At 35.5% G+C, this 17965-nt stretch overlaps 1 protein-coding gene across 18 annotated transcripts; it reads right to left on the bottom strand.

Annotated features, from left to right (window-relative positions):
• Positions 1–3973: 3973 nt before the first annotated feature.
• LOC18448436 (monooxygenase 2) lies at positions 3974–16443 on the bottom strand. 18 transcript variants are annotated; one of them, XR_016043656.1, is made up of 7 exons: positions 16331–16443; positions 13960–14118; positions 12247–12312; positions 11726–11900; positions 10568–10796; positions 5094–5234; positions 3974–4198 (listed from the first exon to the last, which is right to left on the bottom strand). XR_016043656.1 is itself a non-coding variant. In XM_020676177.2 (7 exons), the coding sequence occupies exons 1-6, from the start codon at positions 16414–16416 to the stop codon at positions 5110–5112; spliced, it is 771 nt and encodes a 256-aa protein (XP_020531836.1). In that variant the 5' UTR covers positions 16417–16443; the 3' UTR covers positions 3974–4198; positions 5094–5109. The 18 variants fall into 18 exon arrangements, 15 of the variants coding, with proteins under 15 accessions (XP_020531836.1, XP_088707045.1, XP_088707043.1 ...); XR_016043657.1 differs by having other exon boundaries at positions 13960–14106; XR_016043658.1 differs by lacking the exon at positions 16331–16443 and adding an exon at positions 14211–14481 and having other exon boundaries at positions 13960–14106.
• Between the last annotated feature and the right edge of the window lie 1522 nt (positions 16444–17965).

Below are 17965 nucleotides of genomic sequence, written 5' to 3'. Positions count from 1 at the left end.
AGTTTTAAATTTCATAGTAGGTGTTAGAAATTGATTTTAGAGCTATCATGAAGATTTCCTACCATTAAAATCAGTTTTATTAATCTAAGGAAAATTGTTTCATGAGTCAGTGGGTGTAAGAGTCTGCTGTCTTACAAATGTCCATCGATGGATGTTATCTAAATTGCATTGTCAACAAATAACATATAGACTGTGCATAAAAATTATTAAAAAATTATATTTTAAAAGTTTATTTTTCTTTTGATATTTATGATCATCAATCTACAAAAAAGAAAAAAAATCATCTAAATAAATTTTAGTGAGGCGTATATGTACATATGAGGCGGCCGACTCATAGAACCCCGTCGTTAATTTAAAACTAATGTTCTTAGAAACACTTCAAGTTCTCAAAAGTTGCTTGGATACGGTAAAGTCTTTAATTTTTTTTTTTTTCTTTTCTTTTCTTTTCTTTGTTTACTTTAGCCAAGGGAGCAGAGCCGACTTTACCAACCGATTCGATTCACCGATCTGAGTTTCTAAACATTGGTTACCCATCCCAAATAAAGACGAAGACAAATTGGTTAAATTTTAATCAATGATATAACTATGGGATTTATCTTTTGTACATGGAGGTCATAATTATTTTCGTTCCTTAAATTTCAAAATGAGTAGTTGTAAGAGTGTCATTCAATAGAAACAAAATTCCAAAAAAAAATTACATTTTGGAGAGCATGGGGCCCACCATCATTTTGTGCTCCTGAATATGTAGTGCGTTCAGGGGTGGCAACGGGCGGGGACCCAGACCCAGACCCTATTGGACCCTCCCCAAAAATAGAAACACATATATTTAAAAATATTTTAACTTATATTAAATATATACATGTATTATTTAAATATTATAATTAAATTATATAATTACATTTATTTAAATATTATAAAATATTATATATTGAATATTATTTAAATATTGACACTATCCGGGTCGGATCCATTCGTCGGGTCTGGTTCATTGCCACCCTTGAGTTCGTTCCTGGGGCATAGAATACAATGTTCCTCCACCTCAAAAGTGAATTCACTTTTGAGGTGGGGCAACGAACCCAAAAAAGTTTCAAACCCCTCGCATATGGGTGGCAGTGGGCTATATGCTTGGTCCCGCCAGGTCGGCTCAGCCCTAGAAAACTAGGGCCTGGGCTAGGCCCTCACCACGATAGGTTGAGGGCCAATCCAAGACTTGTTTGGGCCGTGAAAGGTCTAGCCCTGCCCTCTTTTTCTTTATTTTGTTTTTTTTTTTAAATTCTATCTAGCCTTGTCCAACCTAGATAGGACAAGGGCAGGGCCTAAGCTCATGCTTCTTTGGCCCGGTCCGGCCTATTGGGACCAAACCCGATCTTGGGCAAGGGTTGGCCCAGCCCATTCCCAACCCCACCCACACAATCATAACCTCAGAAGTAAGAGTTTATTTCCACCCTTAAGAAGCTCTTAACCCCTTAGATCCGCCTTCATTCAAAATGGATGACTAAGATTTAAATTTTTAAGTCGCAACAGACTTCGAGCTATAGACCTTTTTCTTCTATTTCCCCATTTCTTTTAGGATATTAATCTATAATGTTGCAACCTTGAACGATCCAATTAAGGTGCACCTCCAAATTTCATTGTAACACGTAGTTTTGGTGTAAAAAATCCTTGGGATTATTTGAAAATCTGTTTTCATATTCAAATATAAAATTTTGAATTTCAAAAATGGTTAAATTTAAGTAGACCTATAAAAACATGAAAATCTTGAAAATGAACGGTCTAGATAATGTATTGCAAGATGCACTATTTTTGGGATTTTTTTTTATTTTCATATCCACATATCTCGATGTCAAGATGATCAAGTAAAGGGTTTTTCAACATTAAAACAACATTTTCTTATGGATTTTTGAGTTGCATCACTAGCTCTAAATTTTTTATGTTGCAACATTATATCAACTTTTTTCTTTCTAGAATGCCTTATTCCAAATTTTTCTTTTTAGAACACCCTCAATTTCTACAAACAAGACGTCATTCTTTACATCTCTTGCCCTACAAACAACAGTCTCTCTCATCAAAACTGCCGCCATTGGTCCTAAGATCACCTCTAAAGCTCTCCATGACCGACCTCTTCTCTTTAAGCCATTAATCCTGAGATCACCGCTAAAGCTCTCCGACTTGTTCTCTTCACTCTCAAGGAAAGAGAATAGTTTGACCAATTAAATAGTGCAGATGATTATAGCCTCTTCTCAAAAGATAAGCCTTTAGTTTTATTGAAAGTGCACTTTTTTTTCTTTTTTTTTTTTTCTGTTGTCAGGTATTTTATGATTTGACACAACTTCTTTATTTTAAAGTTATAAAACAATGAGTTGTACTTTTTTCTTGTTATTAGTGAAAATCAAGTACGGATCTTTTCCCCTTTGACTTACCCAAAAACAAAAAAAATGCACTCTTCACTTGTTTTCTTTTTTTCTTTTATTTTTTAATGTTCTTTATTCTCTTATTCTTGTGAATCAATGATATCTTGTTATTCTCTTTTTTCTTTTATTTTTTAATGTTCTTTATTCTCTTATTCTTGTAAAACAATGAAGGACATGGTTAGACCTATTAAGGTATGGATATATCGGATTCATAGTGATATACGATGTACATATATATATCTCTTGATAACGTCAGATATCTAAAAGATAGAGACCAAGTTACTTGGTCATCAGGTTATCATACCATAATTATCTCTTCTAATTGTGTGATTGTCCTCTATATATAGAAGTATTTCAATTATGTGATTGTCCTCTATATATAGAGGTACTTCAATTGTGTGATTGTCCTCTATATATAGAGGTACTTCTTGATTTAAAGATTCATTAGATTGTCCTTTATATATATAGATATTTCTTGATGTAAAGATTCATCCAAAATAGTAAAGATGTAACCAGTTGGGCTTTGGATCCGTAAGGCTTCGGCTGAATGAAGCCTTACCATGTAAATGTTGTGTTCTCTCTTCTTCTCTTTTCATTCTCCATTTTATGTGCCTTACCACGTAAATGTTGTGTCCTCTCTTCATTCTTCGTTCTATGCTCTAACGAATTCTAACATAGTATCTCTATTCTATGGTCCCACAAGTTCTAACATGGTATCAGAGCCTAGAAAAAAAAATTGATTCGCTACCTCTACCGGAGCCCCTTTAGTACACCCATGAAGAAAACCGCTTTCATCTGGCCTCGTTTCTTCCCAAGAATTTCAAAGTACCATCCTAGTTTTTGATCTCCTTCTGAGTGTTGTCCGCTGCGACTTGGTAAAGATCTTTATGCAACGCCATCATCGACAATTGCATCAGCATCACTTCCATCAGGATGGATCGATGACTTTTCCTGTTGATCCTGCCTCTTCTGGGAGATGAACTCTAAGGCATGTAAGACCAGAGAATATAGGTATTCAACCTTTCTACTGTAAATCTGTATAGATCATTGAAGCAATAGAGCAACTTCTGCAAAGTTTATAGGAACATGGCCATTGGGGGCCGAACAGACCTCGAGCAAATATTCTTCAAGCTATTTTGCCACATCGAGAGTCCAATTCGATTCAAGTCTCGATTAGGCCGCAAAAACCCTAGGTTCAATCCGTGTACCAGAGGGAAAACCAAGGTCGGAGTGTATAGGTAAATCATCCATTGGTAGAGAGACAATGGAATCAATAGAAGGAACCAAAAAAAAAAAGTCCTTTGAGATTTGATTGGTCTTGAGAGCTCGAGAAAAGTAATACTGCTCAATTCTTCTCTTTCTCAGAGAGAAATAGCTCTTGCAGAAGCAACGAAGAGAGGATAAAATCTGGAGAGAGAGAGAAAGAGAGTCTCTGTGTTTTCAAATAAATCCCTGCTTTTCATCTGGTGATCCATAGGGACCATATCAAAACTCTTCTTTTATACGTACATTGATTTGGTGTGCGTGCACAGGTTTGGTGCCAAAGCCTTTTCGTTTTGGGATTGTTCTCTGAAAATATATATATATAGCCAATAGTTATTGTTTAAGAGTAAAAGTTACAGTAATACTGTAGAAGCCTACTTAAATTTACATCTAAGAAAGTTGGTCCGAGAGTTAAGGCAAGAGACGAAAGGACAAGTCTATGCAAAGTACACGCCAAGGCCAAGAAGAGCCGCTTAGGGGAACACGCTGGACCCTTGATCGTCCAGATTGTCATTATCTGCAACCTACATATGGCAAATTTAATTAGGAATATTAAAGGTAATATTGCAACTCAACCTCAAACATTAAGGGTTAAAAATAAGGAACAGATTATTATTAATGATATTGAAGATCATATCCAAAATTGGAACATTCCTAAGGTACCAATAAAAGATATTTATAAAAAAAGATCATTTAAATTCAAATTAGGTTATGCTATAAAAACAGTAGAAGAAAGCCTATCCGTAACTCAAAATCAAGAAGACTTTCAACTACTATCAAGAAAAATTATTGAAAAACATAAAGAGAATAATTATAAATATTTACATATTGGGTTAATCCAAATAGCCATTAAACCTTTAACCCGACTAGGGTTAAACACTTCTGTGCTTGTATGGCTAAGAGATACAAGACACAATAACTTCGCAGATTCACTCCTAGGCATGGTAGAATCCAGCCTATGTAGTGGACCGATATACTTTAATTGCTTTCCAAATTTTTCCGTTTCTTTAACAGATCCAAACATATTAGATATATTATCTATAAACTTAAAAACTCATGGATTTAATATGATGCATGGTTCTCAAAATTTAGCAATAGTATATAGAATTTATTATAAAGTAATGAATACCCTTTGTCCTAATATTATGCAGGTTGATAAAAAAGATCAAACTATATTATTTCAAACAAATATAGAAAAATCACATACAATAGTACCCAAAACAATTACTTGGTCCGATATTATTCTACCTCAGTCTTGGGCATTACAACATGCAAACCAACCCCAAGAAGCACCTAGAAATAATATTCCAAACCAAATAATCGAACATCCAGATGGAAATATTGAAATAAAATTCCAACAATCTAGAGTCAAGGATGACATAGATATTAATAGGAAAAGAAATAAAAAACCATTAATACCTCCTAGAAAATCGTGTCATACTACTCCTGATGTCATCATACTCCCTTCTTCTTCACAACCTTCACCATCTTCTGATTTTCAATTACAAGGCGTAAGAAGAACGGCTGATCATGTAGTTCTTCCTACATATATTCCTGAACCTAATATAGAGGAATTTCAAATACTTACATTACAATAGAAGATGATACAGAAGAGATATATACTAATAACACATATGATGATGAATATATAGCAACATATTTAGCTGCTAAATTAGAACGAAAAAAGAAGAAAATTAATATTGATTATCTTAAAAAAGATTATCTTTCTTTAGAAAACCAAAATATTAGGAAATGGTATCTTCAAGCCTTTCAACCTAGATTAATAGAATTATTCCATAAAAAATACAACAAATTTCTCAAGAAAGAAAGGGAAACAAAAGGATTTTTTATATGGTTAAAAGAAATATGTCTCCAATATAAAATAAATATTCATTCATTTGATAATCTTCAAACTCTAGAAGAAAAAACATATATCAGTACGGACGGTACTACTACTGCTAGTACACATCCTCCGGAAAAGAGTATAATACTCAAAAGAGTAACCCCATCAAGTAAAGGAGAACCACCACAATCGTTATAAGATATAATTGCCACACCATATAAAGTCTTACCCAAAGAAATAGGTAAAAAACAAGAACTTATTCCCCATATTGTGGAACAATATATATATATATATATATATATATATATATATATATATATATATATATATATATATATATATATATATATATATATTGAAGAAGTAGAAAGAAAAAAAAAGGTGATATTTTTTTAAGATGTGGGCTATTGTCTATAAGGCAAATTTCATTGGCATTTTTTTTTTTATATATATGATTGTACTCAAAAAAAAAAATTTGTATTTTGCAAGTTCGGTGTTTCTTCGCATCCACACCCAACTTGAGGGAAAAAGTATAGGAGATATGAAGATGAGATGAGTAGAGATGAAGTCAACATTTCTAATGTAACCGCTATGTGGACAAGAAAATTCAGATTCTGGATCAGTCCCCTTACTATGCAAAGGGAAGTTATGGTTGATGATCAAGAGTTCTGTCTCCAGATGAGGAGATGAAGATGATCGAATTTCACAGTCCTGGTTGATGATCAAAAGTTCATTCTTCAGATGAAGAGATGAAGATGATCGAATTTCTCGATCCTTGTTGGTGATCAAGTTTTTTCGTTTCTTGATCTCGTTTGATGATGGAGTTTTCGTTATTCCATCATGTATGATGATCGAGTTTACTCGATCTTATTTGTTCCAGATGCCTGTGTTTCAATGATTGAGTTTTTCATTACGCAATCCTATTGGATGATAGAGTTTTCTGTTGCTCCATCGTGTGTGATGATCTTTTTCTTTTAGAGAGAGAAAGCCTCTAGAAAGAAAAGAAGCATTTGAGATAGAAGATCTTCAGAGAATAAGGCCCTAGTCTCGTTTTTTGACAACTTAGTATTGTTCAAACTCCAGCTGTTTTGTGTCAAAGCATCTTGAGTTTGAGGGGGAGTGTTAGGATATGAAAGTAGCATCTTGAGTTTGAGGGGGAGTGTTAGGATATGAAAGTAGCATCTTGAGTTTGAGGGGGAGTGTTAGGATATGAAAGTATCACACATCGTGAGTTTGTCTTGAGTTTGAGGGGAAAGTTAGGATATGAAAGCATCTTGAGTTTGAAGGGAATGTTAGGATATGAAAGCATCTTGAGTTTGAGGGGGAATGTTAGGCTATGAAAGCATCTTGACTTTGAGGGGAATGTTAGGATATGAAAGTATCGTAGTTTGAGGGGGAATGTTAGGATATGAAAGCATATTGAGTTTGAGGGGGGGGAGTGTTAGGATATGAAAGCATGACAAAGCATCTTAAATTTGAAAGGGAGTGTTAGAATATGAAAGCATCTTGAGTTTGAGGGGGAGTGTTAGGATATGAACTCATCTTGAGTTTGAGGGGGAGTGTTAGGATATGAACTCATCTTGAGTTTGAGGGGGAGTGTTAGGATATGAAAGCATCTTGAGTTTGAGGGGGAGTGTTAGGCATCTTGAGTTAGAGGGGAATGTTAGGATATGAAAGTATCTTAGTTTGAGGGGGAATGTTAGGATATGAAAGCATATTGAGTTTGAGGGGGGGGAGTGTTAGGATATGAAAGCATGACAAAGCATCTTGAATTTGAGGGGGAGTGTTAGGATATGAAAACATCTTGAGTTTGAGGGGGAGTGTTAGGATATGAACTCATCTTGAGTTTGAGGGGGAGTGTTAGGATATGAACTCATCTTGAGTTTGAAGGGGAGTGTTAGGATATGAAAGCATCTTGAGTTTGAGGGGGAGTGTTAGGATATGAAAGCATTGAGTTTGAGGGTTCATAGATATATGTATATATCTCTTGATAAGATTAGGATATGAAAGCATCACAAGCATCTTAAGTTTGAGTTTGAGGGGAGTGTTTTGAGGAGAGTGTTTGAGGGGAGTGTTAAGATATGAAAGCATCTTGAGTTTGAGGGGGAGTGTTAGGATATAAAAGCATCTTGAGTTTGAAGGAGAGTGTTAGGATATAGATATATCGGGTTCATATTGATATACATCATTATGGATGTATATGTATATATCTCTTGATAAGGTTAGGTATCTAGAAGATAGAAACCAGATAGAAACCAAATTACTTGGTCATCAGGTTATCATACAATAATTATCTCTATCTAGAAGATAGAAACCAACCCACGTCAGGTTATGTTCTTTCTTTTTCTCTCTCCATTCTCTATTCTATGCTCCGACAAATTCTAACTTTCTTCTTCTCTCTCCATTCTCTATTCTATGCTCCGACAAATTCTAACAAGTACAAGGCAATATGTTTATGCACTAAAACATCTCGAAACCATGTTAGAAAATGTAGTTTCAACATCAGAGATCCCTGGAAGGACTTGAAAACCCATGCTTATAAATTTTGAAACTCAAAAAATAGTATAGATCTTACGGATTTGTAAACACTTGAAAATGAACAATACAAAAACCGATTTACAAGATACGTCTTGAACTAGAAAGCCATTAACCTGATCATCTTTACTTTGTTAATGAATTGAAAAAAAAAAAAAAAAAAGTAAAGAGCTAAAAGTAATCCTAGGCCACACGTTAACCTTTCCCTTGAAGAATCACCGATCAGAACAGTAACAGGCCGAGGCAAGACATGGGCTTCATATTTTCCATCAAGTAGGTGGTGAAACAAAATAAATTGAGGTGAATCTACTCTATCATTAGGAATTGGGTGTAAGCTTGAGTAATCAACAATCGACACTAGCAACGCCACATCTCAAAAGCAATTCGCACAGTTGAACTATCGAGAATAAAACGTACCAAATCATCCGCCATAGTTAGTACGACCATAGAAATTAATACATACATTGCTAGACATTCGGGAGAAAGACAAAGAGAGTTCCCTATCATGCTAGAAATTAATATATATAGATGAAGTTTTTATATGGCCCGAGGCTTTACGCCTCAAATCCTCATCTTGAAAGTATTTTCAGCAATAGAAATTTTCATGATGGCTCTAAAATTAATTTTCAACACCAACAATAAAATTTGAAACTCAAAAAATGGTACATATCTTATAGAACTATAAACACTTATTTTTACGACGAAGTGGACGGTCTTGATAATTTGTTACAATACACTCATGAGCTTGAAATTATTATTTTTCTCAATCGAGTGTGTGCATCTCCAAGCATTATAGGGTCTAGAATTAAGGATTAGAGACATAAAGCTTCCCACAATCGAAATCAGAACATCTCAATAACATCCTCCCCATTAACTTTGACAACAAAGTGTCCCTCACAAAGGTCATCACTCTCCCACGGCTTTGTTGTATGAACCCTAGGACGTAAGCTGTAGTAATGAGCTCAATAGCCCTCCATCTCCTCTCTCTCCCATACTTCACCAATGCTTTGTGAATTCTTTCCTCCTCCTCCTTTGCCTTTTCTCTCTCTAACTCGTGGTTTTCTCTCTCTAGAAGTGCTTCTCCTAGACATCTTGCCAAGATCACACCGTCCTCTAATGCTGAGCACCCTCCTTGCCTAATTTCAGGAGTCATGGCATGGAATGCATCCCCGGCCACACATACGGCCCCTCTGCATATGCTCCTCCATATGAGGTTCCATGGCCACATGCACCTCAAACGAGATGCTATTAAACAATTTGTCTTTGTTCTCTCAATCACATTCTGTGCCTCTTTGGGCACTCCCCGTATCTTCTTCAGTATTACTTCTTTGATTTTCTCAGCGTCATCCTCAATTTCTCTTTCTACAAAAGCCAAAAGAAATGTTGGTATTGTTTGGACCAGGATTTGGACTCAAATAGTATTCAGGTCTAGGTTTTGCAAACAGATTTGACCTTACGGGTCCAAAATTTGAACCCGTATATGAACCCGACGTCAAGTTTAACCATGGGTTTGGTCATGTCCATTGCCACCCCACGACCATGAGCTTTTTCTTTTTTTTGCCTTTTTTACCGTGTCATATATCCATATTATTGGCAACATTTATAACTACCCACGTTCCTTAATGGTTTACGTAATTGCTGGATATTCATAAGAAACAAACATATCGGCAACACATATGAATACCCACATAGATGCTGGTTTAGAAGTTGAGTTTAAACTTTAAACCCACGTAATTAAGTGAGTTTAAAAGCTCTTTTGAGAAGTTAATTACATAGACCAATACCCAAGTAAAAAGTCTTGAGTTTCCATATTTTTCGGGTTGGGTCCAAAATTTGGACCCATACCCCCAATATTTCAGGTCCAAAATTTGTACCCATACCTAGACTCGAGGTCGGGTCTACCTGTTGAGTCTCGGGTCCGGTTATGTCCATTGCCAACCCTACCCACACATAGTGTTGCTAGCGGGTTGAGCCAAACCAGAGCCAAGCTCTGTTCGAATTTATATGCTTGAGCTTAGGCACTGCCAGAGGCTTGAACCACAACTTGTGGCTAGAGGGCCCAATTATATTGTTGAGGTTCTAGACCAGCCTAAAAATTGAACATATTGGGCCCCATGGGCTCAAACAAATTTTGTATGTTATAAACGTGTATTTTATTCAAATTTTTATCATCAAAATACAAATAAAAGATTAGCTTTTAAACATTTTACTCATTTTCAACTATTCCAACTCATGATCATATTTTTTGATGGATTTTTGAAATTAAATCAAAATAAATAGGTAGAATGTTAAATGGTTTTAGGTATATTTGAAAAAAAGCTTCCTATATAAAATGAAGGTACGTTATACAAATTTTCGGACGGGACCATGGCTAGCCCGATCCAGCCCAAAAATTGTTCTCTTCTAGCATTCCTGACCCAAGCCTGACTTGCATGCCATAGAGTTGCCATGAGCCAAGCTAGGGCCAAGATCTGCCTGGTTGCCACATCTACACTCACACACTTCACACACGCACCTCGATGAGAAGGGTACCAAGTAAAGAACCAATAGATGGTTTTGTCATCACAAGGCACAAATCCGAGTCGAAACCCATCTCCGAAGTACTGTTGCAGGTCGGGCTCAAAATCATGGCCATCCGAGAAATGAGCTAATCCTCTAGCAGCAGTGCGTCCTACAAAGCCTGGTTTTGGCAATCCCAACCACTTTGCCACCACTGAGTTCACTCCATCGCACCCTATCACTACCTGTCACAATTCGGAAGGAAATATGACTCTTATTTTAGTTGAATAGTTTGGTTTATATGATCCATTCCTATCTAGTTCCTAGCCTCAAAGGGAATCTAACAATCAAAAAGAAAAAGAATAAAAAAAAAAGACTAGGGGTGGCAATGGGGTTGCGCCGATCTGTTGATCTAGCACGTTATCCTGAATCAGGTCTGGGTTCAGGTTCGGCCCATTTGTTAGATCCAAATGGTCGGGTTTGGGTCTAGGTCCAAGTTTGGCTCGGACCCTATCGACTTGGGTTGGGTTCTGGTCCGGGTTGGCCTGGACCTGTCAGGACCCGACCAGTTGCCACTTCTAATCTAGTCCTCCAGTTGAGGGCTACGAGTGTCCCTCCTTCACCATTTTTCTCTGCTGTTTGGTTTTTTATTTTTTGGTTTCACTTGTAGTATTGTTTTTTTGGCCCTCTCCTTTTATTGCTCTCTTACTTTGGAATTCAAATCGCGCTTGTTCAGTATGCCCCTACAAGGGCATACTGTACACCCACTCCATTTGATAAGTATTTTCTCAATTGAAATTTTTTGTAATCCACTTTAGAATCAATGGATGAATATTTTGAAAAAAAAATCATAGAGTTTGAGTTTCAATGGCCATGAACAAGTTGGATGGAGTCCTTTTTTTCAGGCACATATACAATGCTTATGAATCTTTTATTTTATATTTCATTTAATTGTTTCTTTTTTCGAAGTTCATCGCCTGTCTGAGCTGAGGAGGTCATATCCCCAGAATGTGGTGTCCTAGAAAATGTCCTATATTGGATTTTTACTCGAGGGAGAGGCCCGCAGGAGCATAAAATCTTTTTAGGTAGCTACTGTTATTTCATTGGGGGCAACAAGAGCAACTCTTTTCTAGTGAAGTGCATAATGATGCTTTAAGTGTATCAGAGGAGCTACCTTGGCTTTGACAGTGGTCCCATCAGCCAAGTGAAGATGATATAACAAGGATCCATTGTGCTTCCGTTCGATACCGACCACCTTCGCCCCGAACCGAATGCACCCTCTTGGTAGTTCTCTGGCTAGCCCTTCCACCATCAAATCTCTCCTCAAACAACGCGCTTCGTATTCTCCACTTTGACATCCCGATTTCCGAAATATGTCACAAAAATAAATAGCTGAGAAACAGGTTCGAAGTTTCAAATAAGTTTTAGAAGGGGTATTGCACTGATCATTTTAAAAGAAACTGACATGAAGGATGACAAAACTATGCATTAGTTGTTTTGCTCCTTTACATAAATAAAAAAATCCATTTAAGAACATCCTACTTCAATCCAAAGTCCAATATCACAATGGCGATAGTTGTACGTTGTGGCTTCTATTCCAACTGACAGCTTCAAAAACCATTGACTAATTCAAAAATTGGTAGGGGCTTGCTATCCCCGATGAATTACTCAAAAAAGAAAGAACAAAATACTTACAAATTGCCTCGGCCTGTGAGTGGCACGTGCGTAGTAGCCCCAGATACTGTGGAAGTGGTACTCACCCTGCAAGTATAGTTTTGAGGAAGAATCATCATATTGACCCTTGGAATAATATATGTGGTGGTCATTCCTATTCTTTATATCATTAAAAAGTCAAATCTGGGCTCTAATTTGCCATGAGTCCGAGCCAGAGTACCCCTAGTCTGATTTGAGCAAGTCTGAAATCGAATTGGGAATTTTTAGCAAGAAAACAAAATAATATCGTGTTAGTATTTTAGTATAATAAAATACTATAGTATCTTTTAATATGATATACCTTGTGTTATTTTTCAAAGTTTTAAATAAATAAAAAGAGAAAGTACCAGGTTTATCCCCACATTGAAAAGTGGAATATGAAAAGAGCAATATTAATATAGAAACACTTTCATGCCTTCTATTCATGGACCAAAGGAGAGAGTCTACGCACATGTGCCGAGCAACAAGAAGTATGTGCAAAAATAGGTGAGTATCATCCATCTATTTACACATTCCAGCCTGTTACATAGTGAAATTTCCAACATAGTGAAAGCTGAAGGCTAATTCTAGGGTTTTTTTTACAACATAGTGAGAGCTAGGGTTTTTTTCCAACATAGTGAGAGGTGAAGGCTAATTCTAGTGTTGAGCTAGGGTTTTTTTCCAACATAGTGAGAGCTGAAGGCTAATTCTAGGGTTTTTCAAGGTTTTTTTCCAACATAGTGAGAGCCGAAGGTTAATTCTAGGGTTTTTCAAGGTTTTTTTTCCAACATAGCGAGTTCCAACATAGTGAGAGCTGAAGGCTAATTCTAGGGTTTTTCAAGGTTTTTTTCCAACATAGTGAGAGCTGAAGGCTAATTCTAGGGTTTTTTAAAGAGCTGAAGGCTAATTCTAGGGTTTTTCAAAATTTCCAACATAGTGAAAGCTGAAGGCGAATTCTCACCTTAATTTCAATTCTCACCTTAATTTCCCAACATAGTGAATTTTCCAACATAGTGAAAGCTGAAGGCTAATTCTAGGGTTTTGCAAAGGGTTTTTCAAATTTTCCAACATAGTGAAAGCTGAAGGCGAATTCTAGGGTTTTTCAGCCCAGAATTGTCTGCCTCCCCAATGTGGCATGACTCAGGCATCAATGCCCTTCTCTTAAAACATTAGCTAAATTTCACCTTAATTTTCCAACATAGTGAAAGCTGGAGGCGAATTCTGGGGTTAAGCATCAATGCCCTTCTCTTAAAACATTAGCTAAATTTCATCTTATTACACATTCCAGCCTGTTTTTACCCACCTTAATTTTCCAACATAGTGAAAGCTGCAAGCCTCGGGTGAATTCTAGAGTTTTTCAGCCCAGAATTGTCAGCTTCCAGCTTGTTTTTACCCACCTTAATTTTCCAACATAGTGAAAGCTGGAAGCCTCGAGCGAATTCTAGGGTCTTTCAGCCCAGAAATGTCAGCCTCCCCAATGTGGTCTGACTCAGGCATCAATGCCCTTCTCTTAAAACATTAGCTGATGATGCTGGTGAAATCCAAAAAATTTATTGCTAGCTTGGATGTACCCCGATTTGATAGTTTTCGGAAACACAAGCATTTTTCACATTGATTCAGACATTAATGTGTCTTTGCCATTGCTCCTTGTGTGTGTATGTGCACGTGCATTTCTTAATCTTAAGAAGAAAAACTTACAGTTTGAGTTCTTGTTACCTTTGAAGGCGGACATGCTGCTGCCGTAGGGAGTCAACAACACCAAGAGTTTCTAGAGCTCTCCAAGCATTGGTTCCCATGGTGAAAGCAAAACCAGTGGTTCGCAGAGAATCATGTGACTCTAAAATCTGGCTTTTGAGTCCCATCCTGCAAAACCCACTTTCGACCATAAGACGAATTTGAGATTTCACAAACATGAAATGAATACTAGCAGGAACTTGATGCTGGCCTGAGGGGAAAACTAAATTCACCAATATATCAAATGATGTAACTATATTCTGATATTGGACTGAAATCAATAGATTGACTGTGCGAATTTTCGAGAAGAACAAAGCTAGTAACAAAACATGATTTTGATGTAAGTCGGCGTAATCGAACGATAGATGCCTCGGATTCTGTCTCAAATTTTCAATGTCATGCTCATGAGGATGGGTCCCAATACATTTTCGGGGATTGGAGACTGTACTTCATACGAGAAGAGAATTCAGTTATTGTTATTAACTTATCACCAAGTGGTACCTTGAAGTATTGGACATTGCAGGCCTACTCATTTGTAGGTTTCCCTTGTGTCACCAAAGATTTTTTATTTTTTATTTTTAACATTAACACATGACTATTATTAACTATAAAAGGATATCAAAAAGATTTTCTTTTTGTTTAGCACATTTTCTATTATTTGTTGGGGTAGATAATAGGAAATGAACACAAAATGGTAAGATCTGATATTTAAGGCTATTAATCCACTGCCAACATGAATCAAATTACTTTTCTTTTCAAATATTTATGTCTAAAGTAATAAATTACTTTTAAGCAATTAAAAAATGAAAATTCAAATAAGTATCATATTCCTTATTTTTTGGGATATACTGTCTTGGATGAGAGCAAAAACACAAATTTAGAACATTTAGATGAAAGCCCCTAATTGGATAGTGAATATTTTACCAGTTCTTTGATTTTTAGACTTTCAATTTATTTTACTTAACCACTAGGTCTTCATTAGTTATTGAATCATGTGCAAGAATTACATGATCGAAATCAGTAGCTTAAGTGGTTAGTGGTTGACTTTAGCAATGCTACAGTTGAACTCCTCAAAAAAAAAAAAAAACCAAAAGATAAATAATACTGGTATCCTTTCCTATAAAAATCCCGGTGCCCATTTGTATTTTTTTTATTTTTTGGTAAATCAGTAAGGAGCCATTTACATACTTCTCAAAAGGATAATGAGATAAAGGAACCTGATTCTACAGTTGGGCTGGGCTCATCCAGCAATTGAAGCATACAAAGCAATTTTAAACAAAGCCGGGAACAATTGCATAATCATTCTTATATAATTGCATAATCATTCTCGCCATGTTAACAATCAGTAATGGAACTCTTAAAGTCATGTTGCGGCTCTGTCACTATGTCTACCCAAGGGCCCATTATCTATTCTATGTCCATGTCCTTTACTTAAAGGGTGTGATTTGTTTAAGGTTGCAACCTTAAACAATTAAATTAAGGCGCGCTTTTAAATTTTATCATGTAATTTTGGTGTAAAATGTTTTTAGGATAGCATAAAAATCTATTTTCATTTCTAATTATACATTTTAAACTCTAAAAATGGTTCAAATCAAGTAGATTTCTAAAAATGGTTCAAATCAAGTAGATTTATAAACATATGTAAATCTTGAAAATGAACGGTCCAGATAATGTGCCGCAAGATAGACTATTTTTTATACTCAAAAATCTTTTTTTTCATATTCATACATCTCGATGTTGAGATGATCAATTAAAAGGTTTTCAATATGAATGCTATATTTTTAAATTTCCAACCTTACATAAATTTTTTCCTTTATATATATATATATATATATATATATATATATATATATATATATATATGAAATAGTTTTGAAATTTTTAGAGATATATTAATTTTATGTGGAAGTGATCTGTTTGCTTTTGTTTTGGGCTTGAAGCTAAAGATCTCTCTTCATATTACATGTAAAGGGCACCTCTGTCTCTCCCCTATTACAAGTAAAGACGATCGCACAACTTAATCCTAATGCAATCAAATAAAAATCACAACAAGAATGACAGTAATGATAGGCAATTGTCATACCATGGATCTTTAGCCACATAGTTTAGTGCATGTGATCCTAATAATATTGAAAGTAAGTTACCAAAAAGAGAGGTCAATATTTTACTTATATTTTCTATTTGATTTCAAAAGTTCCATCAAAATATCCATGATCATGAGTTCTAATAATAATTGAAAATAAACAAATAATTGATAAGTTAAATATATTTTAATAAATTTCCCATAATGAATAGTTTATTAAAATAAACTTCCCATAAATATACTAAAGACATTTTCCTAGTAGTTAAGCACCTGTGAAGTCCTAGAGCGGTGGCAAGCCCTGCAATCCCTCCTCCCACTATCACAATGCCTTCATTTGGTGAACCCTCGGCCACCATTTCTCACTTCCTTCCTTCTCAGGCATCAAAGAAGTAGAAGAAGGCAAGTATATGAATAGGACCGTGCATCAAGTCCTTCCTCCAAGGGATAACATGTGGGCAGCGTCAGTGCTTACGTTCCTACATGTGTTTGTATTTGCCATGTGTCATTGACAAACCTATCCGTTTTCTTTTCGGATGGATGCAAATACCCACGTATTTGCCGTGTGTTTTTGTCGTGTGTCGTTGATAACCATGAGACCATTTACTTTTGATACAATGTGGTCACAATTATTTATAACTATGAAGTTTGATAGTTGGGATGTATCATAAAATATGAAAAAAAAATTTAAAGTTTGAACTTGGTTAATAGAATAATTGCAGCCACCCAATTTCATACTTTCTCGTTTTTTTTAAATGTTAGTAGGTAGTGTCAACAAGAATGAAAACCACAATATGGTAACTAGATATGAGGGTGTTATCACGATGACCCAACTCCTTTTCTTGCTTCACCCATGTTTAAAGGTCGATATGATCCATAGTGTCATGGCTCATGATAACAGAGTGATTGTGAGTTATTTCGGATATGAGTAATATCAATTTCAAAATGGAAAAGGTTTATATACTTCCTATACAACGTAGAAGATATATGCTTCTCTTTTATTCAACCGTTTGATTTAGATCAAGTGAGTCACTCATTGTTTGATCTAGATCCGACACCTCATAGTATTTTATTTTTAGTTTTTTTTTACAATTGTATGAATATAAAATTTGATACATGCCATCTTGTCCACGAGCCGGAGCTAAAAAAATATTTCAATAAAATATAATAATCAAAATACCCCTTAAAACTTTTAGAAGTATTTGAGTTATTTTAATTTATTAAGAGTATTGTTTTTATATGTTTTACAAGGCGAGTTTAAGAGATAAGTTGGCATCTAAAATTTGGTGTCAAAATATTTTGTAAAAAAAAAATAGTGCAGAGACGTGACATTGTGATTTGAGTCATCTCAACCATCCATTCAAAAAGAATAGTTGGACAAGGGGAAGTGTATGAGTTTTATGCTATAGGGAAAGCATATAAAGCTTGGCCTTTCAAAATAGGAGGGGTAAATTTATTATATAAAGAAGTGTGGAGAAAAATGATTAGGGAAAATATTTAGATTTATAAAGTGCCAAACACAGGTGTCGTATTCTCAATATGTTGATTTATTCCAAAAGTATAACATAGGTATCCATGTTAATCGGGTGAATCAGTCATCCAGGAAACCAGTCCATATCAACAAATCAGGAGATCAACCAGTTCTTCCATATAAGAAATGGTCAATAAAAAATACAAAAATGAAAAAATGTGGGAACTTGTTCTTTAAGAAAATCATAGTTCCTTGACAGGATCGGTCGATTCCATGGGAGTTAGATTGATATTACGATTGAGAACCGGGTTGGTCGTCACCGATATTTTGTCTAGATCTTAAAACTGTGCATAGAACCATTTAGAATCAAACAAAATGTTTTAATATTTCTTATAATTACTAGTACTTGCACTTTTGCATTTTTTGCTAATAGTTTT

Source organism: Amborella trichopoda, chromosome 11, assembly GCF_054954075.1.
Source record: "Amborella trichopoda isolate Santa Cruz 75 chromosome 11, AtrichopodaSantaCruz75HAP2 v2.0, whole genome shotgun sequence".
Lineage (NCBI taxonomy): Eukaryota > Viridiplantae > Streptophyta > Magnoliopsida > Amborellales > Amborellaceae > Amborella > Amborella trichopoda.
This window is presented reverse-complemented; position numbering and strand designations above follow the sequence as displayed.